The sequence below is a fragment of the Conger conger genome, chromosome 15 (assembly GCF_963514075.1).
Source record: "Conger conger chromosome 15, fConCon1.1, whole genome shotgun sequence".
Taxonomy (NCBI): domain Eukaryota; kingdom Metazoa; phylum Chordata; class Actinopteri; order Anguilliformes; family Congridae; genus Conger; species Conger conger.
This window is the reverse complement of record NC_083774.1, coordinates 40,784,760-40,811,058: the sequence shown is the minus strand read 5'-3', so window position 1 is coordinate 40,811,058 and position 26,299 is coordinate 40,784,760. Positions and strand designations below refer to the sequence as shown.

General features: G+C 42.3%; 1 protein-coding gene across 5 annotated transcripts in view; it reads right to left on the bottom strand.

Moving 5' to 3' along the window:
* Nucleotides 1-5,290: 5,290 nt before the first annotated feature.
* pgghg (protein-glucosylgalactosylhydroxylysine glucosidase) overlaps nucleotides 5,291-26,299 on the bottom strand; it is a 28,376-nt gene continuing 7,367 nt past the window's right edge. For 2 of the 5 annotated variants that reach the window (XM_061221745.1, XM_061221746.1), the window contains exons 4-14: nucleotides 25,143-25,578; nucleotides 23,007-23,126; nucleotides 20,583-20,714; nucleotides 15,680-15,791; nucleotides 15,324-15,396; nucleotides 14,079-14,215; nucleotides 10,168-10,301; nucleotides 8,423-8,536; nucleotides 8,189-8,286; nucleotides 6,616-6,839; nucleotides 5,291-6,250 (exon numbers count right to left, since the gene is read on the bottom strand). In XM_061221745.1, coding sequence (XP_061077729.1) covers nucleotides 6,171-6,250; nucleotides 6,616-6,839; nucleotides 8,189-8,286; nucleotides 8,423-8,536; nucleotides 10,168-10,301; nucleotides 14,079-14,215; nucleotides 15,324-15,396; nucleotides 15,680-15,791; nucleotides 20,583-20,714; nucleotides 23,007-23,126; nucleotides 25,143-25,578 — 1,660 coding nt within the window. In that variant the 3' untranslated portion in view covers nucleotides 5,291-6,170. The remainder of the gene's footprint in view (nucleotides 6,251-6,615; nucleotides 6,840-8,188; nucleotides 8,287-8,422; nucleotides 8,537-10,167; nucleotides 10,302-14,078; nucleotides 14,216-15,323; nucleotides 15,397-15,679; nucleotides 15,792-20,582; nucleotides 20,715-23,006; nucleotides 23,127-25,142; nucleotides 25,579-26,299) is intronic. The other 3 variants (XM_061221747.1, XM_061221749.1, XM_061221750.1) reach the window with 3 other exon arrangements.

Genomic DNA, 26,299 nt, shown 5'->3' with positions numbered 1-26,299 from the left:
TATGTGGTTAAACTGCAGACTTTCAGCTTTATTTTGAGGGTTTTTACATTCACATCAGGTGAGTATATTTCCTTCCTTCTTATATCTATATCTAAAAAATTCAGTTTGGACTGTTTTACTAACACTTTGTAAACTAAAATTTACACAAGAAAATATGACTGTAAAAGGTGTCGCACAAAAATGCTGTTATTTCTGTCATTTTTGATAAACACAATTCAAGTTTAAATTGCACAATAAAATGACAAATAATAGACAGACTGTGCATCATTGGGAAACTCCCAGAATTCGGTGGAAGTTCACAGCTGTATTTACAAATATTGTGATGGAAATGTTGCAACACTCCCTCCCATGTTGTAATGTACGTGCCAGCTGACTTCCTGTGTCACACCAGAACATGATGACGCACTGTGGGACTCCACAATTTCAAAATCAATGTGATGCGTTTGGTCTGACTCCAGTTTTGCAGTGCACCACTCACACTGTGCAAATTGTCTCAAGGTATGACAAGAATTGCGGTACAGAGCACTCACAGACTGTGCTTTTATTAGGGGCTTCTTGGTCAGCCTCTGGTGTATATACCTATAACCCTCATGAATCTATACCTGCAACCCTCTGGTGTATCTATCTATACCTGTAACTCTCAGGTGAGCACTTGATTAGGTATTTATTAGACTTATTAGACAGAAGAACCAAGAGCAGACACAAGGATGAAGTGAAAACGGCAGGCTTTAATGCAGGTCGACAGAATAAGGGTCCACATGAATCTTCCCCGGTACGGCAAACCAGGGCAATACAGGAATATGCAGAGTTCGTAATGAAGTCCAGGCAATGGGTCATGGAGTGAGGCAAACAGGGTACTGGGGATCAGGCAGGCAGACATAGGAGGACAGGCGTATATCGAAGCCGGGGAGAAGGGCGAAGAACACAGGGCTGGAGAAGGGCGCTAGAGGATGGTTCAGGGCAGAGAACGAGGTCCAAGGTGAGCGAGGGGTAGGGCAGAGGAGCAGGCAGGTGGCTGGACAGAAAACAAAACAAAAACAAGCAGGGCAAACAAACAGGCAGGGTAACCAGGACAGACCAAGCATAGCAAAAAACAAGAGCAAAGAAACATGGACACAGGCAGGCTTAAAAGCCACACCAACAGAAGACAACGAGAAACAGGTGAGACAATGAAGAAAATATATAATATGGTGTGGAAGGCAGAGACACATAATGGGGAGAAAGGGAAAACAAGGACCGGAGCAGGAGCACAGCAAACACATCAGAAATAGGAAACAAGGAAAAAAGGGCATGGTCTGTGACAGAAACCACTGTTGTAATGTGTGGTTATTTGCGTTACTTTCATCTTCCTATCAGGAGAATGTGTCATGTCACAAAGCACACATCATCTCAAGCTGGTTCTACAACACTGATAGGGACTTCAGTTTGCTCCAATGGTCTGCACAGTCCCCAGATCTCAATCCAATAGAGCTGTTTGCACAATTTTCTCTTCATTTTGTGCCAAATATTGATCAATATTTTGTGTTAAATGTTGATTAATGTGATGTGAGTTGATTGTAGGTACTTCCCTGGCCAGCTGGCACACACACATGAAGAATCTCCTCAGTGCGACTGGATTTGTATTTTAATTACTGCAAAACTGACAATAATTTTTTCAATAAGTTTTTCAATAATTGTACATTTCAGCAAGACAGCAAATATCTTATTTGAGGTTAACATATAATTGGAGTTTAAGAGTCACCAGGGTTTGAATGTTCCTACAGTATATAAATCTACAGCAGGATAACTACACACCTCTGTGAAGGGACTTTGGATAGGTGTAAAAAGTGATTGCAGGGTGGTCTCCAGCTTTTTCCAAGGCATTTATTGATGGCAATGCCAGCTGTTTTCATATCTGCCTGCAGACAGAGTTTCTATCAATCGCTTCAATATAGCTCATCTTTGTCTCACCTGGGATTTGAACTTATAATTCACAGCTGCACAGTTCTGCACTAGACAACACTCCATAATTATGGCCACAAATTGATGGGCTGAATATTGTGGTAAGTTCTTATCAATGGCTAGACATGAGTCTGTGGGTAACTTCATGGCTGTTTGTATATGTATCTGTGTGTGTTTGTGTGTGTGTGTGTGTGTGTGAGAGAGAATGGTAAATGGTTGGCATTTATATAGCGCCTTTAAGCGATGTACAATTCATACTTCTTTTTCACCCATTCATACACACACTCACACACCAACGGCTATTGCCTGCCATGCAAGGCACCAACCAGCTTGTCAGGAGCATTTGGGGGTTAGGTGTCTTGCTCAGGGGCACTTTGACGCACTCAGGGCGGGAATCGAACCGGCAACCCTCCGACAGCCAGATGACTGCTCTTACCGACTGCTCTTACCACCTGAGCCACTGTCGCCCCATGTGTGTGTGTACATGACTGGTGATCTTTGTAAGAATTACATCCCTCTTTATACAGTCCCCCCATTTTAGGGGACCAAAAGTAATTTGACAATTTGCTTCTCTTTCTGATTAGTCAGGTGTATTCATTTGCTTTGTTAGTGCAGGCAAAAAAGTGTTGAGCATCTAGTCTTTATTTTAGGCTTTTGATTGCCACTGGAGTCTGTTATGTCCATTTGTCAACATTAGGTCATTGTTGTGCCAATGACATTCAAGGAAGCCATGATGGGGCTGAGAAAAAAATAGAGACATAGGCCAAGCAATAGGCTAAACAAAATCAACTTTCAGACTTTCATTGACTGACCTGACTTTCATTGGCACAACTCTGGTCCTCATGTTGGCAAATGCTAATAACTGACTCCAAAGGCAATCATCAAAAACCTAGAAAGCCTTCTTATGCCTGCAATAAGGAAATGATTGAATACCCCTGACTAATCAGAAACAGCTGAGGAGCCAACTGTCTGATTACTTTTGGTCCCCTAAAATGGAGACACTTAAAAAGTTTAAAAACGGAGTTTAAAAACGAATGTAATGCCTACATGTATCACCTGATATGGATGAAAATGACCTCAAATTAAAGGTGATGGTCTACACTTTAACAGAGCCAAAAGAACAGAAATTGTACCGACTTCACTGCATCTGTTTGTGTGTGTGTGTGTGTGTGTGTGTGTGTGTGTGTGTGTGAGAGTGACTGTGGGTATGCTCTTGGTGTGTTTGTTTTCGAATGTCTGCAGAATGCATCCATGCGTGTGTGTGATAATAAGTGGCTCCATACCAGTGAATGGTAATCAGCCCAAACCCTAACCCTGGTCCCTCCCTGCCACAGGGGCTCTTTACAGAGCGACAGCCCCACCCTGTTCGTCTGACATCAGCCAGACAGCAGTCTACAGCCGAGAGGATGGGACAGGAGGCTCAATCAACCCAGGATGTCCTACTCCTGCTATCTGCGCGTTCACATAAAAGGTGTGGTATTAGCAATAAGCCAATCGCACAGAATCATAAAGTCCCATGTATTTCACCGCCAAGGCACAAGTCACTCATGGCAAAATATAAATATAGAAATGTCATCAATCAAAATCTCCAGACAGCTGGGAGAAAACCGCAGTGTGTAAGGACAGAGTTAATCACCACCACCACCATCCCTCCTCACTAATGGGAAAGGATATTCTTTCTTAGTAATGTAGATTGCATTATCTCCATGATAAATTATTAATGGGCAAATAAATAATTCTGACCATCCTTTTAGCTCCAACCACAGTGGTTCTGTACAAAGAGGACATAGCAGCTGGTCAGGACGAAATACAAGAACATCATTCAAAATGGTAGTTCAAAATGGCTCAAGGGAATCACGGCCAGTAGGGTGGAAAATAGTCACTACCTCTCCTGTAGTACTGTGTGGCCTACAGGATATAAAATAGTAACTCTCCTGTAGTACTATGTGTGGCCTGTAAGATGGCAGGAAACTTGAATTCCTCCAGTTATGCAAAATATTTAGCCAAATTGGTGTGTTGTTATTATCACGCATATCATCCTACCCAGATTGCAATGTCAGTTTGTTTTTGTGGCTCATATCCGACAAATTCAGCAATTTAAAACTGGGAAGTGGGTATATATACACACTCAGTGAGCACTTTATTGGGTATTTATTAGATTTATCTTTTAGACTTTGACTGCTGTAGCCTATCCCCTTAAGAGTTTGTGTGTTCAGAGATGCTCTTTTGCATACCCCTGTTGTAATGTGTGGTTATTTGCATTACTGTCACCTTGCTGTCAGCTTTGACCAGTCTGGTCATTCTCCTGACATCTCTCATGAACAAGGCATTTCTGTCTGCAGAGCTGCTGCTCACCCATTGTTTTTTGCACCATTCTTTGCAAACTCTAGAGACTAGTGTGCGTGAAAATCCCAGGAGATCAGCTGTTTCTGAGATACCCAAACCATCCTGTCTGCCCCCAACAATCATTCCACGGTCAACATTTTTTCCCACATTCGGTTGATGTGGACATTAAGTGAAGCTTCTGACCCATACATGATTATATGCATTGCACTGCTGTCACACAATCGGCTGATTAGATAGTCACATGAATAAGGTGTAAGGTGTAATAAAGTAAAAATGTTCCTAGTAAAGTGCTCGGTGAGTGTATATTGTTTGTAGATAAAACCAGGTGACTCTAAATAAGCATGGCAGCTTCTCTCCCCCTCGTTCACTCATTCACTCCCTCTCCTTCACTCGTTCACTCCCCCTCCTTCACTCCCCTGCTCCACATACTTCTAGTGGAGTGGCGGACTGGCAGTGGAGGAGTGGAGGGCACGTGCACACATAGGGGGGCTTGAGCCACTGCCCGTTTGCCCTCTCACTCAATGCGTGCCCTTTTGGATGGTGGTGTTTTATCATTTATATTTTCTATAATATATGCACGGGTCTGCAGTTTTAGCTTCATGGGTACCGAATCGCTGTGGCAACCCCTCGGCTGCAGAACCAGGCGCTACTTGTCTTTATCAACAAACAAACAACAGTTGCCCACTTGTTATGGATTCTCCTTGCTGTACAGATACACATCCATAGATAACAGGAAACAATACTGCAAACACTTACAATGCTCAAAATTGAATAGACTGTTTTAAATCAAGTAGTCAGATTTGCCAATTTAGAGCCAAGTTATTCTAGGTTAAAGGAATACGCCAACATGACTTGAAGCCTTTATGCTAAGCTACTGATTGGGGTGTACAGGCACAAAATAATACTGATCTTTTTCTATCCTGTTCTTCAAGTGCCAATTCTTCATGTACAATGTACATGTACAATCTAGACACATTGTCACTGCAATGAAAGCACATCACAATTCTTTGCCCATGACAGTGTATTTTATTGAAAGAAAAAAATATATCAACATACACTGAAATCTCATGATCAAATTAGTGTTGGTAAAAGAACAGAGCATCAATACCGCATGAGATTGATTGATCTTTTCCATGCATAAAAATGACACATGATGTTTGAGTAGTTTGTGCATCTTAGAACTGACCATAAATGTTGATAGCACCAGTCTTTTTTAAATCAAGTCTGGCTTGTTTCTGTTTAGTTTTCACAGTAACAGAATCAGTAACAATACAAAGCCTGAAAAGGCTACTTTGGTTTTAATACCCTTTTCAACTGACCAGTCAGACCTTAAAGGTACAATAAGTAAGATTTTTGTGTTAAAACATTGTTACAAGACCATTGGAAATCCCTTCCTAGCATTGAAAAGGCTCACAGACATGTTGACTCACCCTCTGCCTGTGTTTATAGTCCATGCATTTGACGGCCCGACACTCTGTACCAAAACATTGTATAACCGCACAATAAATCAAGCTCATTGGTTGAAAATGTATTCTAATTGCCAGAGCCAATGGCTTTTCAACGTCAGCGCATTTACAGACAATGGGGAAGGATTTTTAAACAGTGTTGTGGTTTGAAGGGTTTGTTGCTGCTATTCCCATCTTGACCGTTAGAAGTCTGAAATGACCTATTGTACCTTTAACTCTGAGTCTGGTAACTCTCTAGTTCGACATGTGTGAAATATACTGTAGCTCATTCCTCTCATTCCTTATAAATCTAGGTACTGTGAGGCTAGCCTTTTTTCAAGATGGCTACCATTTGTGGGAGCGTTTTCCTCTGTTGCAGTGTCACATGGACAGCAGGTCCTATAGCGGAGGACCCAGACAGGCAGCGCTGGGCGTGTCTTACAAGGGCCAGCAGTAACCCACTGTTGAGTCAAGTTTCTGCACTTCTCCTGGCTCTCGAGGAAAGGTCACTTTTTTTCCTGAAAGAGAAAACAGAAATGTCCAAACCTTTATTAGGGCAGAGAGCTCCACCCAGCATTTATGTCGGTTTAGACATCTCATCCATGGCAGATGTTGATTACTGGAACAGGAATGAACGTCTTTGATGTTGGTAATTTTATGAGTAGGACCAGGGTTGAGGAACCCAGCAGACCCTGTGGCTCTCCAGGACCAGGGTTAGGGACCCCAGCACACCCTGTGGCTCTCCAGGACCAGGGTTGGGGACCCCAGCACACCCTGTGGCTCTCCAGGACCAGGGTTGGGGACCCCAGCAGGCCCTGTGGCTCTCCAGGACCAGGGTTGGGGGCCTGTAAGCTGAAGAGCAGCGTTTTTTGCAGGTGGTTACCTGGTATGAGGGGAAGTGTGGTTCCTGACTTCTTCAGGACGACCTGCAGGCTGTAGCGTTGAGCAGTCGTTGCCTCCGCTGCCTCCTCCCTCACACACACCGTCACCTCCTGCCCCCTCAGCACCCAGTCCATCTTATTGCCCAGGTAGGACACGCCGCTCACACGCAGCTCACTGATGTCATCAGGGAGGAGGGGGGCAAAGGTCAAGCAGCTCTTCTGCACCCTGGAACCACAGAGGTGATATTGGCTCACATCACCAGCCCAATCCACAGCTCTGTGCTGTATCAATGAATCAATCTTTGCTTTTGTAAAGTGTTCTTTACGAGCAGTAAGTAGCAAGTGTTTTACAGTCAGTCTCGTGACTAAATAGATTTTCATACCTTACAGCACTATGAGCCTGACCAAGTGAACCTTAAAGCACTATGAGCCTGACCAGATTAACCTTACAGCACTATGAGCCTGTCCAAGTTAACCTTATAGTACTATGAGCATAACCAGGTTATCCTCACAGTACGATGAGTCTGACCAGGTTAACCTTACAGTACTATGAGTATAACCAGGTGGTTAACCTTACAGTACTATGAGCATAACCAGGTGGTTAACCTTACAGTACTATGAGCATAACCAGGTGGTTAACCTTACAGTACTATGAGCATAACCAGGTTATCCTCACAGTACGATGAGTCTGACCAGGTTAACCTTACAGTACTATGAGTATAACCAGGTGGTTAACCTTACAGTACTATGAGCATAACCAGGTTAACCTTAATAAACTAAGGGCCAGATACCTCTCATGAAGAACTACATGCGGGTGGGGTTCGAACTGGAGACAAGGTTCTGTCCAATGCATCAGTGCACTCACACTTCAATCAGTTCAATGCTGATTAAAACTAGCATTAGGCTTTCTCTTCCCAGAAACCCTTGAGATTATGGCTGTGTTTCAAACTGAAGGCAGTTGCCTTGATGCCTCATTGCTGTGATAGTCCACTGTCCTTCAAAGCAGTCTTTGGAGGTTCTTAGGCAGCAAGTAATGCATGGCACTTTGAAGGCAGAAAGACATCAAAGTAACGTCATTATGTGGTGTGAGATTACAAGCAATTTAGCTGCCTAGTTCATGGAAAGCTCACAGGAGCTTAAAAACATTAAACATGCTATTTCAATGTGTTAAGAAAAAGTTCAAATGTAGTTTCAAAAATATAACTACAACAAAATACGGAGCTTGCTGTGTACTTGCACTTGTGGAAGAGCTCTTTTGCAGTTCTGTGTAAACCGCCATAAATTTAATAGAAGTAAGAAGCATAAAGTTAATTGCAAATAGTTATCGGCCAGTATTCCTGGCAAAGGATGCATCAATGCTGCCTTAAAAATTGTCCAAATGAAGTAACCTAAGACGGCATCATTCTTTGCACACTTTCGAATGGGATGGCACCCTGCCTTAAAATACTGCAAGAAGGCAGAATCTTTGCCGTTTGAGATGCTGCATATGTGTTTATCAGGAAGTAAGGTCTGAATCATATGTCCTGTGACAGTCATGAGTCATGTGGTGCACCGTGCCAGACAAGACTGGCTGACCTGAAACCCGTGTATCCAAACAGCACAGCCTGCAGGAAGCCCCCCATTCCTGTCAGGAAGTTTACTGCACCCGAACCATCCGGCACCTCACTCCACACCTACAGAGGGAGGGAGAGGAGAGGGGGAGAGGGAGTGGGGAGAGTTTCCAATATAGGGGAGAGCGGGGTAAGTTGTCATGAACCACCAAAAGATCGCTGATCCCTTTAGATCAACCATGACTCAGCACCACCCTACCTGGAAGGGACCCTGGATGTTGCGGAGGCACTTGTTGAGCATCGTCTGAGCTCTCCCAGCATCCCCCAGTTCCAGCCATCCCACAGCAAACATGCTCTGTACCACAAACACAGACTGAACACTGCTCAACACAGCCACTCAAACATGCTCTGTACCACAAACACAGACTGAACACTGCTCAACACAGCTACTCAAACATGCGCTGTACCACAAACACAGACTGAACACTGCTCAACACAGCCACTCAAACATGCTCTGTACCACAAACACAGACTGAACACTGCTCAACACAGCCACTCAAACATGCTCTGTACCACAAACACAGACTGAACACTGCTCAACACAGCCACTCAAACATGCTCTGTAACACAAACACAGACTGAACACTGCTCAACACAGCTACTCAAACATGCGCTGTACCACAAACACAGACTGAACACTGCTCAACACAGCCACTCAAACATGCTCTGTACCACAAACACAGACTGAACACTGCTCAACACAGCCACTCAAACATGCTCTGTACCACAAACACAGACTGAACACTGCTCAACACAGCTACTCAAACATGCGCTGTACCACACAGACTGAACACTGCTCAACACAGCCACTCAAACATGCTCTGTACCACAAACACAGACTGAACACTGCTCAACACAACTACTCAAACATGCTCTGTACCACAAACACAGACTGAACACTGCTCAACACAGCCAATCAAACATGCTATGTACCACAAACAGACTGAACACTGCTCAACACAGCTACTCAAACATGCCCTGTACCACAAACACAGACTGAACACGGCTCAACGCAGCTACTCACACATGCTCTGTACCACAAACACAGACTGAACACTGCTCAACACAGCTACTCAAACATGCTCTGTACCACAAGCACAGACTGAACGCTGCTCAACACAGCTACTCAAACATGCTCTGTACCACAAATACAGACTGAACACTGCTCAACACAGCTACTCAAACATGCTCTGTACCACAAATACAGACTGAACACTGCTCAACACAGCTACGCTCTGTATCACAAACACTGATTGAAGACTGCTCAACACAGCTACTCAAACATTCCCTGTACCACAAACACAGACTGAACACTGCTCAACACAGCTACGCTCTCTACCACAAACACAGACTGAACACTGCTCAACACAGCTACTCAAACATGCGCTGTACCACAAACACAGACTGAACACTGCTCAACACAGCCACTCAAACATGCTCTGTACCACAAACACAGACTGAACACTGCTCAACACAGCCACTCAAACATGCTCTGTACCACAAACACAGACTGAACACTGCTCAACACAGCTACTCAAACATGCGCTGTACCACACAGACTGAACACTGCTCAACACAGCCACTCAAACATGCTCTGTACCACAAACACAGACTGAACACTGCTCAACACAGCTACTCAAACATTCCCTGTACCACAAACACAGACTGAACACTGCTCAACACAGCTACGCTCTCTACCACAAACACAGACTGAACACTGCTCAACACAGCTACTCAAACATGCGCTGTACCACAAACACAGACTGAACACTGCTCAACACAGCCACTCAAACATGCTCTGTACCACAAACACAGACTGAACACTGCTCAACACAGCCACTCAAACATGCTCTGTACCACAAACACAGACTGAACACAACTACTCAAACGTGCCCTGCACACATACACGCACACATACACGCACACACACAGTGGTGTTCTCACCCATGTCATGGCAGGTCCTTGCGGGTCAGTCACAGCCTCATACAATTCCAGATCATTCCGCCGGACCTCTGGGCTCATGGGAAGCCCCAGAGGGTAACCTAGCAACACAGCGTCTGCCTGTTTCACAGAAACGCCTAGAGAAAGAAGCCCATCCAGAGCAGCCGTGCCCAAAGGTTTCAGCAGAGGACCCAGAAATGGACACACACTCCTTATCAACTTGTGCACCCATAACCACTGCATGTGCACAATAACTCACAGATAGCTTGCAACAAGTACCTAATTTGATTTACATTTACATAATTTGACTGGAGTGAATATTATACATTTATACACATTTAGGGCCAGATTTACGTACAAACTGTAAAACTAATCACATTTAGCAAATGAGGGGATACTGGATGTGAGGATATTCATGCAGCTACTTGGTGCGTATCCAGCACTACAGTCAGTCAGGACAAGACGTGTAGATATTCCAGCTGTGGTGGCAATTGTCGTTGGAATGAATCGAGATAAAAAGATTGGGCGTATTGCAGAGATAGAAGGGGACCATTGTGTGGGAGGTTCGAAGGCATCTTTTATTTCTCTCAGAAGAGTAAATATTACCATGGGTGGGTGTTTCACAGAAGTCCCAGATTATTTTTTGATGCAGGTTTCTAGGGATCGTTTTGGAAGAGAACTAATAAAAAAAACACACAAGCCCGTTTTTTTATTTTTATTATTATTTTAGCACTGTTTCTAACAATGCTTTGTTAAAGGTTTTGTTTCTGCAATGGACAGCTTATGAATGCATTTTGTACTGGCAACACTGAAAGTCACTACAGTTCAGCCTGTTATTTCTTAGTAACTCAGCAAATTCAATGGAATAATCATCCACACAACATAATCAGGCATACTTAAAATATCTCCACCCATTATTTGTGCAGTCCTCCCTTACATAAAGAACATGTGCAGTAAGGAGAGAGGCACAGTGTGCAGTGGCTCAGCTAGATGGCACACATACTGAGCTGCCAGCCCTGTGTGCCTGTTTAAATATGTTTCTGGGGAAAACTGAAACTAACCACAGAAGGCTGACCCTCAATGTATAACATACAATCCCCTCCTAAAGTATTGGAATAGCAAGGTAAATTCCTTTGTTTTTGCTCTACACTGAAGACAATTGAGTTTGAGGTCAAAAGATAAACAAGAATGTGCATGCGATGACAGATCTGAATTTCAGCTTTTACACTCACAGAGCACTTTATTAGGTATTTATTATACTTATTTTTTTAGACTTCTACTGCTGTAGCCTATCCACTTAGAGTTATGATGCGTTGTGTGTTTAGAGATGATTTTCTGCATACCACTGTTGTAATGCGTGGTTATTTGTGTTACTGTCACCTTCCTGTCAGCTTTGACCAGTCTGGCCATTCTCCTCTGACGTCTCTCATTAACAAGGCGTTTCTGTCTGCACTCTGCAGAACTGCTGCTCACTGGATTTTTTGTTTTGTTTTTAGCACCATTCTTTGCTAACTCTAGAGACTGGTGTGTGTGAAAATCCCAAGAGATCAGCAATTTCTGAGATACTCAAACCACCCTGTCTGCCACCAACAATCATTCCATGGTCAAAGTCACTTAGATCAAATTTGTTCCCCATTCTGATGGTTGATGTGAACATTAACTGAAGCTCCTGACCTGTATCTACAAAATTGTATGCATTGCACTGCTGCCACACAATTAGCTGATTAGATACTCGCATAAATTAGGTGTAATGAAGTAAAAATGTTCCTAATAAAGTGCTTGTGAGTGGATGTCCTGGTATTTTTATTGAGATTTGTTAGACAACTTAGAACACATCACCTTTCATAATCAGACCACGCAATGTTTAGGTGTGCAAAAGTATTGGAAATGTGACTGACAGGTGTTTCTTGTTGCCCAGATGTGTCTTGTTAGATTGAATGGTTAAACAATAAATGAATGTCTACTCTTGGTTTTAGCCTTGGGTTTTGCCTGTGAAGACTGCATTTGTGTTAGAAAAGATAAGCCAATGAGAAGACCAGAGAGCTGTCTTTGGGAGATAAGCAGCCATTTTGAAGCTTAAAAAAAGAGGGGGAAATCGATGAGGGCCAGTGCACAGGCATTGGGGATAGAGCTTGTACAACAACTCGGTATGTCCTGAAAAAGAAAGAAACCGCTGGTGTACTGAGCAACAGACATGGAACAGATTGACCAAGGAAAACAACAGCAGTTGATAACAGAAACATTTCGAGAGCTGTGAAGAAAAAAAACCCAAAACAGTGAAATAAAAAACACAGGGCAGGGGTATCTCAATCAACCGTTTGAAGAAGACTTTAGGCCAGATTTATGTACATGAAGCTTACAGCGCAGAAATGCAGCCTGACAAGGGTGTGTTGGTGCTCTATGCCTGCAATTAACATCTTACTTGGAATGCTAAAGCTCATTACGCAATCAGTGAATGGGACTGCCTACAAAGCACATTTTGCAAAAGAGACGGATCATTTAAAGCAGGTGTTCAGTGCACTGAATATCTTCACTGCGTGGGGCAATATCCATGTATCTGTGGCCACGTGCCACGTCCAGTGCAGGACATTGGGCCTCATTTATCAATATTTTCAGAAATCCGTGTGCATATGTATCTGTGATCGGAAACAACTTTCGCCAAATAATTACCAAGTAATCGTAAATCAAAGGTGTGTGCGCAAAATTTGCGCAAAAATTGACGCTATCACACCCTATATGGAATTTTGGCTTTTTAAAGAGATAGTCGAAAGAAAAAAAAAAGCTTCTCTGAAGCGGAGATTGAAGAAACTTGCACCGATCAGCCATAAAATTAAAGCCACCTGCTTAAACCAGTTTTTTTCACGATTAAAAATGCTTTAAACTGTATAAACTTGAATTTAAATATGTTGGTACATACTGGTGTTCATGATAATAGAATTAAAAAATAATAATAATAGGCTCACTATTAATGGAATAATAAAATAACAAAACATGTTTTACAACCGCGCTCTTTCATTTCTGCACAAAATACGGACAACTGAGACCAGTCAGCTGTTCGGCTCCTGTGGAAATGCATTTCCGATGGATTTACGGTGAATTTAGTTTGGCTCACGATTGATAAATGAGGCCCAATGTGTACATATTTCAGCTGTGGTGGCTATTTTCATTTGAATGTGAGATGTAACGTTGCATTGAGATTGAATGGGAACGTTGTGTGGGAGGTACCAGTACAGGTTTTATTCATCCAGAAGCGTAATTATTTGGACGGCTGGGTTATTGTCACAGAAGTCTCGTGGGCTTTTCTCTTTTTTGGCAGTCCCTTTAATTCCCTGTTTCTTTTCCACAATTGTTTTGGAGGATAACTAATCAAAACAAACACACGCTTTCTGCCATGGACAAGAGGGATTAAAATGCATTTTGCCTAGGCTACTCATATTTTTTACTAGCGGCAACACTGATTTTTTAAACTTCAGTTACTGTCACTACGGTTGAGCATGCTATTTCAGTCACTTCCCACTGCTTTGCATGGGAGATTTTGTAAATATTTCAATGAAATGAAAAGTGTCAATGAGAGGCTTTGCACCTGTGTATCATTTCCACTGAGGTTAAAGGGCAGCTTCACTGACAATATATTCAGATCATAAAAATGAATCAGTAATCATTGACATAGTGAAATTTAACGTTCAAACTTTGATGAGGGCTGACAAGGCACAATAACCATACAGAAATGGCGTTACATGGGGTTACATTCCTCCATTCAGAAATCAGTCATAATGACACATTCAAATTATTTCTCTCCAAAGCACACGTTAAGTAGGCATTCAGTACACAGAACATCTAATCTGTACTAACAGTCCATGGGAGTGTGAGAAACAGATAAAACTGAAAGGTAGGGTGGAGGGAAAGTGACTTGCCTTTCTTGTAACCGTCAAACTCGGGGTGGTACTTCATCTCGGGGTCATACGGGATTTTGAGTTTATCAGCTACTTCCTGCCACTCTGGGGGCACGGGACACTGGAGGAGGACTGCCAACTCCACTGCGAAAAGGAGACTGGGAAAGAGGGGAGGGAGAGAGAGATTGAGAGAGTAGTGAGAGAGAGAAGGGGAAAGAGAGAGCTGTTGTACATTTTTAGTAATTACTGTGCTGGATTGGGCTGTCACTCAAACACTTTCTGAATACAGCAATAGTTAAAGCAATATATAAATCCGAAGCTAGACTTCAGACAGTTAAAAACTGCTAGTCAGGCTCAAAACCTTCCATTTTACTGCCGAACAATTACCATGTGTCAGAACGCCCAAAATTACCCATACACAATCTTTAATACTAATACTTCTCACACTATTGTTCTCACACTGTTCTGTACACACTGCCCGCACTCTGCTTGTTTGTACATCGAAGCACTAAATTAACCTTCAACCCATTGCAACCTGCTGACACTGCAGAACGCCATTTGCATTCAGAGCATAAACAGAAACTTCTATGGGAAACAATATGCTCCTAAATAAGATGCATCACGGTGGTCAATGATATCACACATGTCTGGGCCCAAACAGAATGAATGTTGTGGAGAATCTGTTCCACAGAAAAAAGCCAAATGACTAGCCAATGGAATTGCAGCAGGTGTGGATTTTCACAGAAATGGCTCTACAATTTCAGACCAATCCAACCACATGATGGTGCTACAGAGATCCAAATATAGAAAAACATCAATGTTCCTTTGGAGAGACTTGAAACTTGCAACAATGACCGACATAGTCTTGTGCTTATTGGGTTGACACCATTTTTAATTGTTTTACACTTATTCATTCATTTATTACTTTTCTGTGTTATGCCTTAACCACTTGGCTGATTCTTATGAAATTTCACGCAATTGAACACAAATAGTCAAAATCAACACCGTTCGACCTTGTTCACATATTTAGAGTGGTCACACCTGCCCCAATTTATATTGATAACACAAAAGGGTGAATACTTTAAAAATGCTGTTGTAAAGAGAAACTCAAGGGCTGCTGTCAACAGCAGGACTCCTGAAATATAATCATATGATGTATGTTAAATAAAACATTCAGCTCAGTTTTATCAACAGTGTTCATCACTATCCACAAAGTGAATGCAGGTTCTTAAAAGACATTTGGGATTGGTTTGCACACAAGCTCACCTGTACTTGGCCACAGCGTTGGTGTAGACGGAGTTGTCAACATTGTAGTAGTACTCATCAGGAGGCATGACCTCTGATAAAACACACGCTGGTTAAAACAGCAAGATCTCTTTATGATGATCACATTTAATGTATTTCATCTGCTGTAAGCCTTAACTGTGGCACAATTATTGGCAAATTCAATACTAATGTAATGTCAACATAAAGATGCTTGTATATATTGCCATGGTGAAACTGCAACTATGATGTCACTACCTCTGTACTTTTGATATGGTAACACTGACCCTCCATGTTCCGTGTTGCCATAGTTACCATGTCTTTGTGAAACTGAAGCTTTGATGCCGTTGCTTTCATACCTTTGATGTGGTAACACTGCTCCTCAGTGCTCCATGTGACCCGGGAGACCCAGTATTCCGCCACGCCCCAAACCACCTCACTGCCACGCCCCTCCTGGAACATGGCCACGTCCTGCAGCATAGGAGGGAGGGAGAGAAGGAGAGAGAGAGAGAGAGAGAGAGAGGAAGGGAGGGGGGAGGGAGGGAGACAGAGAAGACAGAGAGAGAGAGAAAGTGAGAGAAAGAGAGGGAGGGAGACAGAGAGAGAGTGAGAGAGGGAGGGAGAGGGGTGGAGGGGTGGGGAGAATTTCTCAAGAACCTGGTGCAGCTCAGTGAAGATCTGGGCCTGTACATTGTAGGCCTGTACAATGGCAGGATACAAGGGGATTTTGGGGGAGATTGACCTATAGCTCACCTATAGCTCACCTATAGCAACAGCACAGTTGATCATGCGGTCATGGACCTACATCCATTCTGTTTCAGAGCATTCTCAGTCAACATTCATTTTTCAACTCGTCAGATGAACATTGCCACTGTCGCGTATAAGTTTCCTGTCACACACTGTGCAAAAACAACAACCAGCTTCACAGAATTTCTTGCACCAAGTGTTAAGCGGTTGCCCGTCCCCACCATGTACTTCAACAGAAGCCCATCTCCATTCATTTCACTCCCCTCTCAGTTAGTCTTCCAGAGTTTGAATGAACTTTGCTTACATGTTTCAGTGGATACTTTGAATTTCGTGCACATCACGGAGACCGACACGGTGACAGTAGTGTGCCTCACTCGCACACAATTGGTAATTGAAGAATAAATGGTTGCAAGAATTAATGTGATTGGATAGGACGCATCCAGAACAAAGATAAAGACACGTGGGATCGGATATTGTGTTGTATGTTACAAAATAAGAGATGATATCTTATTGATATACAGTACTGTGCAAAAGCCTTAGGCACCTGTATAACATTCTGTACAGATAAAATTCTTTCCACAATAAGGTCCTAAATAAACGTACTATATATTTTACATTACATTTTAGTAATTTGACAGAATAGTTAAAAACTGAATCAAATTAATATTTTTTGGGACCACCCTTCGGCAATAAAACTGCATCAGTTCTCTGAGATAGCCAACGCTGTCCTGCAGCTCTATAACACAATCAGCAGGGGGGTTGTTCCAAGCATGTTGGAGAACTTGCCACAGTTCTTCTGCAGACTTTGGTTGGCTCCTTGCTTCTGATCTCAGACAGCCTTGATCAAGTTTTTATGTAAAAAGTAGTCAATTGCTTACAGGAATATGTTACTTTTTTAAAATTAAATACAAAAATGTCTCTGTAAAATCTTTTGGAAAATGAATATTTGGAAATCTCAAATGTGTTCTTTTATACTAACACACACAAAAAAATTTACATATAATAAAGTCTAGGGTGCCTAAGACTTCTGCACAGTACTGAATTACACTGAATTAAATCCATCCTGTATATAGGCCTACAATAATTTTAGGGGGAAAATAGCAAAGTAATGTATTATCTTGACTTGGGTCGGAACAGTGGTGGCCACTAGCAGAGTGAGCTGGCAACATCGATAAAGTATAGCTAAGAGTGGTCCTGACCAACCTTACAAAAGTATTACTTCCAGAAGGTATACTTAGTTACAAATGTTTAAACGCTGAAACGTTAAGGTACAGCTTAAGGTATAACTTACAAACGACGTAGCATTAAGAAGGCTTTGGGAAACACAGCCCAGGTAATTAAATATCTTCAAAATACAAATATAAGGAGTAACGCTGGCTGTCCAAAATAAAAAACACATTTTTTGAAAAAGCATCTTTCTAATCAAAAAAACAGAGACCAACAAAATCCAGACTTATACCTTTAAGAAAGGAAAAGACATTTTGAACTACTGACAACTACTGAATTAGAACATATTCCAATATATTTGCATATTTGAAAAACTAAATAGCCTAGAACTGCCAAACCCTAACCCAAATCCGTCAGACTAAGAGATTACAGACCCTGCAATCAAGAAAAGAATGTGGGCCTGATGGCATCCCCAGTGAGATGCTAAAATACAGCAGTAACAAACTACAGGAATCTTCTAAAACTGTTCAATCTCATTCTAAGTGTGCACTACTTCCCTGAAGTAGTATGTATTTAGGTGACGCTTTTATCCAAAGTGATTAGATTAAGCAGGGGGCAATCCCCCAGGTGCAATGCGGGGTGAAGGGCCTTGCTCAAGGGCCCAACAGCTGTACAGATCTTATTGTGGCTACACCAGGGCTTGAACCATCAACCTACTGGGTCCCAGTCATGCCCCTGAACCACTAGGCTACAGGCTTCCCCCCTGTATTTATAATATAGCCATAATAACACAATTTGCTTTTTACCTTTAACATTGCACTACAGATGACATGTTCACCCTACACACCCCAATTGATGATTATGTCAAAAATTATAAAGAATAAAAATAAAATATTTGCTTGCTCTTTTCAGAAAGCATTTGATTCTGTTTGGCACAGAGGATTATACAGTCCCCTTCAAAAGTGTTGGAACAGCAAGGCCAATTCCTTTGTTTTTGCAATACACTGAATACATTTGAGGTTGAGATGAAAAGATGAACAGGAGAATTTCAGCTTTTATTTCCTGGTATTTACACCTAGATGTGTTAAACAGACCACCCGATTTGTAGGTGAGCAAAAGTATTGAAACAGAGTATAAGTAAATTAAAGTAAATGACATATTTCATAGCATATCGAAATTGCTTGCAATAACTGTATCAAGCCTGCAACCCATTGATATCATCAAACTGTTGCATTCTTGGTTTGTGATGCATTTCCAGTCTTTTATTGCAGCCTGTTTCAGTTGTTGTTTGTTTCAAGGGTTTTTCCCTTCAATCTCTCCTTCAGGAGGTAAAAAGCATGCCCAATTGGGTTAAGGTCTGGTGGTTGACTTGACCAGTCTAAAACACTCCACTTCTTCTCCCTAATGCAGTTCTTTGTTATGTTGGCAGTGTGATTTGGGTCATTGTCTTGCTGCAATTAGTTTGGAGGCATTTCTCTGTAAGTTGTCTGGCAGAATGTTTTTGTAGACTTCTGAATTAATCCTGCCGCTACCATCCTAAATTACAGCATCAATAAAGATTAGTGAGCCCACTCTAGAGGCAGCCATGCAAGCCCAAGCCATGACACTTCCTCCACCATGCTTCACAGATGAGCTTGTATGTTTGTATGAGCAGATTCCTTCTTTCTCCACACTTTGGTAGAGGTTAATCTTGGTCTCATAAGTCTATAAAACTTTGTTACAGAACTTTTGTGACTCATCTCTGTACTCCTTTTCAAATGAACAAATCTAGATAAAAATACCAATAAATAAAAGCTGAAATTTGGATCTGTTATCTCATGTACATCTTTTGATCTCAAACACAATTGTCTTCAGTGTAGAGCAAAAACAAAGGAATTGACTTGCTGTTCCAATGCTTTTGGAGGGGACTGTATATTCGGAATTTGTGTAGGTTGTGAAATCAATGTAGACAGAAAACAAAAGTTTAATAAAAAGAACACAATTCTTTACTCAGGGGCATGAGTGCAAAGAATTCAGTGAGACAAGGATGGAAAGTCTGTAGGGGAAAATTCACAGAACGAAAGATCTCCCTCCTAAAAGCATGATAACCAATCACAAGTCAAAATCAGACTCCACCTTAGTGAGCAGGCTGGTTCCTCCAAAACTCTCGACGATGTGTGCTAAAAGTTTATCAATATATCTGTATTAAAGTATGATATGTACCCTGTATAGTTCCAAACTGATTCACTGCTAAATTGTGCTAGGATTACACAGTGAGCCCAGCCAGCTGGCAGGGGGGGGGGCCCGTCTTGAACTGTGTAGACCAAACTGTCAAGGACACGGGCAGAGCAAGATATGACTGTACAGCTGATTTCTCCGGGACTCTCAATGTTTCATGCCAGGAGTGTATCTATTTGACCTAGAACATTAATTATAGCTGAGCTTATGAAAACGCAAGAAACCATAGTGAAAACTGTTGAAATGAGAGCAAAGAATAATTAATCAAATGTTTAGTATGTCTGTATATTAGAAAAGTATATTAGAAGTGAATATTAATGAAATGTTTAGTTTGTCTGTATATTTTCAATGATTTCTGCTGCTTAGTTCGTCTTATAAAAAGCGAAAGATACAGAGTGACGTGTATGGATGACGTGTTAGAGGGAGGGCATCCAGAACTTTGTCTGGTAGTTTGCCAAGAGCAGGTGCGGGGTGAAGTGAGGACACGTAGTTGGCAGAATGCCCTGAACTTTGTACAGAGTTGGCAGAGCATAAGGACCGTTGGCAATTTGCCACAATGACGTTGTGGGAGGAGCGTTGGGAGGAGTTACGATAAGAAAAGTGTGGGTGATTTGCCAGAATGAGGTTTGAGGAGGAGTTGTAGGTGGAGTAACTGTGTATAAAATGGGTGTACAAATGCCAGTCGGGGTTCAGTTCTGGAGAAATGTTCCGGCTTTATGCGCTGCTGCTAATAAAGTCTGATTTTCCTGAAGATCTTGCTGCCGTGGTGTCGTCTTTTCCCTCGCGAAGATGTTTTTTGACAAATTGAAGATTTGGACTCTGTCGTTTCCTAGACACGACAAGTCCAACCCTCTTCACAATTACATCAATGAACTGGTCACAATATTGTAACAATCTACAGCCTCTGGTCTCACATTTCATGATAAAGAAATTAAATTAAATTCCTACACTGATGACCTGGTTCTGCTGTCGCCTACAGAACATTTCTGCAGAATCTGCTTGAGCAGTACTGTTGGACCTGGGCCCTGGCAGTAAAAGTAATAAAGACAAGAATTATAATGTCTGATTCTAACATTTGATCCTGTGGTAGGTTCATACATGTGTGAGCTTTACCTGAAGGAGTGAACATACCTGTGTGAGATAGAGGTAGGTTTGGAAGGCCATGATGACATCGCCATTTATATGGATTTCCTGTTTTCCATATATGTCCACAGGGCATACCTCAGTTCCAGTTACAGCACTCTCCCAAGGGAACTTCAGGCCCTGTGAATATTACATAAATATCGACTATAAAAACGGTCACATTCTGCCAACCACCACTCAAGTTGCATACAAGTCTGCCTACACAAGTAACAGCTTCAAAATTCACGGTTGGATTATGCCATGAAACAAAACACGTAATTCCCCTAAACCTATGTTAACCACATACCTTTCTTTATGCAGAAGAAACTGCTGCGTTTGTTTAACCTGGAAAGAGGGGTAGAAGGCCCAACTGAAGAATCTCGTGGTGCTCAGTGGGATTTCATTTAAGTGGAAGCTTGTTGGGAAATACTGTTTTCACTTTGATTAGTTTATGCACTTAATGTTTGCTCAAAAGAAAAGTTTAACTTAAATAAAACATTGCACATTATTTCTGCCATGATGATGTAAGGCGGAAATGATTAATTATTATTAATTATTAAATTATTATTCTGGCATTATCACTCAGGGCTGGTCAGCTTGCTGGCTTCCTCTGGTATTGTGGAATATGTGGCTGTAAAGTAATTTAACCCAGGAGCATGCCCCATTAACCCCCACTATCTCCACACCCATACGGGCAGGAGCCTGTGGGGGAAGACTCAGGCCTCCAGCCGTAAAACTCGTTACGACGGGGCAACATCCTTTACGGCACGGGAAGGTTTCAGTGGGCACGGCCTGTTAGGCCCTGACCTTCTCCTGAACCCCCCTTTATTGCTCTCTCCCTCTTTACTCAGTCACTAAATGATGTGTACAGCATTGGATGTTTCATGACAAAGTCAGTTTAGATAATATTCATGTTTGGTATTATTCTGATTGTTTCAGTGCGACTGGTGCAATGGTTTTATTTCTGCAACAGCAAACCCTGGACATCATAACCAACCAGGGAGAAACTGTGTGGAGCTCTGCCCCAGTGAAAGCCATGTGCCTCAACCCCCCTGCGTTTCCTGGGGAGGCGTGGCTCCAAATTACAGATGGGTGACCCATTTTTAGGGTTAACATCAAAGGCCAGATTTTGGATTTAAGGACAGTAAACTAAGCAATCTGGGAGAATGCAGCTAGTAGCTAGACTCCCGTATGTAGCTTTTATTACCAGGTATGACTTTTAAGACTCCGTAATTTGGTTTCCGTTGTAATGTTTTTTGATTTGGAACTAGTATGTAATTACGTGTATATAACCTGCCTGGTAAAATAAATTGTTAAAACTTGATCTGTGTGGTTTCGCTGACACAGACACTCAAAGTTATACAGTGAATGCTTGGTTTACCCCCTCGAGTTGGTCTAGGGAGGATGTAAATTTACGCTTAATGTATCATGGCGTATAGCACCCGTAGACCTATGATGGTAAATCCCTCGCCTCCGCGTGATAGTTCATTCATGTCGAGCACAGCCGTAGCTAGGTTGGTCTGCTTGGGTCCCTAGGCTGTAAACAGATATACCCAAGAGTAGCTATTCCTGCAACCTCTGTAATGACTACAGATAGCTAGTCAGTTTGTGAGACGTGCACATAACGCGCGATGTGACATGCGGCGGTACCAGCAGAGGACTGTTCGGATGAGTAAATCTCAGTACAGGATTCCTATAGCGATCAAGTCAAAATTATCAATAAGAAATCTACCTAATGTGGATAACTAATAAATTATTATTCTAAAATGGAGTCAGATAAACAAAGGTGAATCTATTGGCCCTATTGTGGAGATTCTTGGTCAGCCCGGACCAGTAAAGAACGGAAGGCAGAGTGGTACTACTGCCTTTGTATCGTGGTTTATTTATTGGCTGATCTAGACTCTCCGCATAGGGGCCACTCATTTTTAACCCTATTAGTATTCTTTCAGCAACACCAGAAGGACGAGCACGCTGATACCTTCAGCCCTCGCTAAATTCCGTCGTTGGGTTAGCGTGGGGTTTTACAATGACATCGGCATTTATATGGATTTCCTGTTTTCCATATATGTCCACAGGGCATATATGGCTTGTCATTTATGTATCCCGCAATGACAAGCCATATAGATCTCCGCAAAATGAATGCGCCATCAGTTGAAAAAGTTAGTGACACCAGCACTACCAGTTTAAAAAGTTATCAGTAAAAAAGTGTGGCTCACTGAAACTAAATCATTTGGGGAGCTCAAAGACAAAGTGCCTGGCTGGTGAAGAGCTGAACCATTCTGTAAAACCGTTGCAATATGGAAGAAGAGATTCACTGAATGCAGACCATAATGCATTGGGACTGGTGGGAAGGGTTTAAACCCCATAATGCATAGGGACTGTTGGGAAGGGTTTAAACCCCAGCCATAGGTGAACATACAGTATGACCCATACCTTGTTTCCTTGCTGCTCTGCGTTGATTTTGGCGCCCCCTAACGTCTCCACCCGGTATTTCAGCACCGACTGAGCTACATTAGGCTGGAAGAGGGCAATGCTGGGATATACCCAGGTGTCCTGAGACAGAGAACACACAGAAGCTTTGTTACAGAGTCTGTAGGGGAAAATTCACAGAACAAAAGATCTCCCTCCTAAAAGCATGATAAACAATCACAAATCAAAATCAGACTCAACCTTGATGAGCAGGCTGGTTCCTCCAAAACTCTTGATGATTTATGCTAAAAGTGTTCATATTAAAGTCCATATTAAAGTATGATATGTACCCTGTATAGTTTCAAACTGATTAACTGCTAAAGTGTGCTAGAATTACACAGTGAACCCATATGTAACTGGAGTTGAATAAAGCGAGGGGAGGGGGGGGGCATCTTGAACTGTGTAGACAGTCAAGGACACTGGGTGTCTGATATGCCTGTATAGCTGGTTTCTCCAAAACTCTTAATGATTCATGCCAGAAGTGTATCTATATGCAAGTGGCTTATAATCAATATATGTACGCTGCTTGTTATCCAATTAAATGAACCTAGAACCTTAATTACAGCTGAGCTTTTGAAAACGCAAGAAACCACAATGAAAACTGTTGAAATGAGAGCAAAGAATGCAATGTACATTTACTCACTTAGAAGAGAATATTAATCAAATGTTTAGTAGGTCTATATTAGAAAAGAATATTAGAAGAGAATATTAATCAAATGTTTAGTATGTCTGTATATTTTCAATGATTTACTGCTGATAAGTTTGTCTTAGACGTGCATAAGTGACCCATGTGTAATCTAAAGTTGAGTAAAATAATTAATATGCTGCGAAGAGTACCAAAAATGATCGATAGGTCATAGAAAGTTCTGGAAAACACTATATAGTCAATAGCACCATTACATGTTTCCCATGTTAAGGATTCCAGTTTGTTAGAAGAAACAGCCTACAAAGCAAGATGTAATAAAATCCTTTTTTGCTTTGGAAATCAATAGGGCGATTCGCCACGATGGTTTCAGAACCGAGAAGGTAGCGCTGCCAAGTCAGCTGATGGTTGAGGAGGAGTTAAGATAAGAACAGTGAAAAAACAGGTCCAGCTTTATGCACTTGTGCTAAATAAAGTGTGATTTCCCTGAAGAGCTTGCTGCCGTGGTGTCCTTTCCCTCGTAAAGATGTTTTTCGACAAATTGGAGATTTGGACTCTGTCGTTTCCTAGACACGACAAGTCTTTAGAGAAACAAATAAATACTACCCAGCTGTTACCTAGCTCTGTGTTACACTGTGTTAACAAGTGTTTTACTCTTCTAATGACATTTAGAATCTTTTTTTTTTGGTTTCAAATATTAAAAATGAGCTTGTTTTAAGTTCCTTTTTGCTGGACAAGTGACATTGTCTTACCACACTGGCAAATCTTGAAATTAGTAAAACTGTCTGACCTTATTGGCAATCTTTTTGTCTTATTTAGCAGAAAAAGTGATGACTTTTTTTTTTTTTTTAAGATTAATATAAGAATCAATTATTGTGTGGGAGCCTCCCTCTGAAAAAGCAGTCCTTTCTTTCAAAATCGTGATTTCCTTCATTATGAAATAAATAAAATAAGTATTTGATGAAGAATACTGTATGATACATGCAGTGGAACAGCTGAATGTGTGGGTGTGGGTGCGTGTGTATCCAGAGCTTAGGTTAGGCTAGTGTTCACTGGTTTGCATAAAGCACAACTTAGAACCTCTCTCTCCTTTCTCCCATTGAATCTGATGGTATTAAATGGCTCGTTATCCACCCCAAAAGGACATAAATCTATACAGTAAAATACAAACCATGTAATGTATATTCATTTGTTTTGGGGAATTCCCTCTATAGATTGTTGTTTTTTTTGTGTAATGCAACTGCGACATATAGTTATGACCTTCTGTATAGCACCAGCACTGAACACCAGCAGGACTTCCTGTTTCCTGACGTTAAGAAGCAGAGAGGATAGAAGGAGTGGAGTATCTAGTGTACCTGTGGAATCTATGGTGATAAAATGCAGATATTTATTATCTGGTGTGTCTGTGGAACCTATGGTGATAAAATGCCGGTGTTTTGGTATTTTTGGCCGCTAACCTGATCCCAGAACACATGACCCCAGTAGTCCTGGCCCTGCCTCCCATTGGACAGACCCCCGGGACTGACACCCCCGAATTGGGAGGGTGCGTTGTGCAGGGGCGGGAAGGCACTGAGGAGGTAGAAGAGGCAGCCAATCACAGTGCGGCTCCAAGTCTCGGGGCCCGACAGCTCCAGACTGCTGCCGGCCCACAGCTCCGCCCAGGCCTGGCAGTGCGAGGGCCGCAGACTCCCAGCCTCCATCAGCTCCAGCCCACTGTCGAAAAACGCCCGTGCTCCCTCCTCCGAATCGGCCGCCACCGCGATGAAACCCCAACGGGACTGGCTCTGGCCCGTCTGCAGGGTCAGCGAGGCGTCCACGGGGATCCAGATGAGGTGCACGCTGGGACACGGGTCCCCGTGCACCTCCGCCGCTTTGGTCTGGCCATAGATGTGCCTGTGGAACAGTTAGAGCTCATCCGCCTTTTGTGCCTCACTTTGCCACTATCTCCTTTAAGACGCGCCCCTTCACTGCCCATTCCGCCGCTGTCTGGCAACTCATCTCTTCTGCACCTCCACTCCTCTGCGAGAGCGCCCTGAAGCGCCCTGAAGCACCCTGAAGCACCTGAAGCACCCTGAAGCACCCTGAAGCACCTGAAGCACCCTGAAGCATTGCCATTCGTTTGTTCACCTGTCTGAACGCACAACCTACAAATATGCAATTAATTTCTGAAGCAGGTAGTTACGTTTTGCATAGTTTTGGTAGTTTAGTGATCAGTCACCTCCTTTTCTTTAGAGCCAGTTTTCTTAAAATGTGATGTTTCAAAGTGTATTATTTGTTTTAGCATGTCGCATTCTTAAAATAAAAGTTTCAATCAATCCATTTTGATTGGGAAATAAGAAGCAGCAGAAACACTGCTAGAAGACACCTGTCTCCAATGAAAGGCAAAATACTTCTCACCTCCCTGACCCTGGATCAGTTTTTCAGCCATATGCAAGAATGTAACAAATATACAGTCACTGAGCACTTTATTAGGTATTTATTACTTCTACTGCTGTAGCCTCGTTTTGTATCCACTTAAGAGTTATGATGCATTGTGTCTTCAGAGGTGCTCTTCTGCATACCATTGTTGTAATGCGTGGTTATTTGTGTTACTGTCACCTTCCTGTCAGCTTTC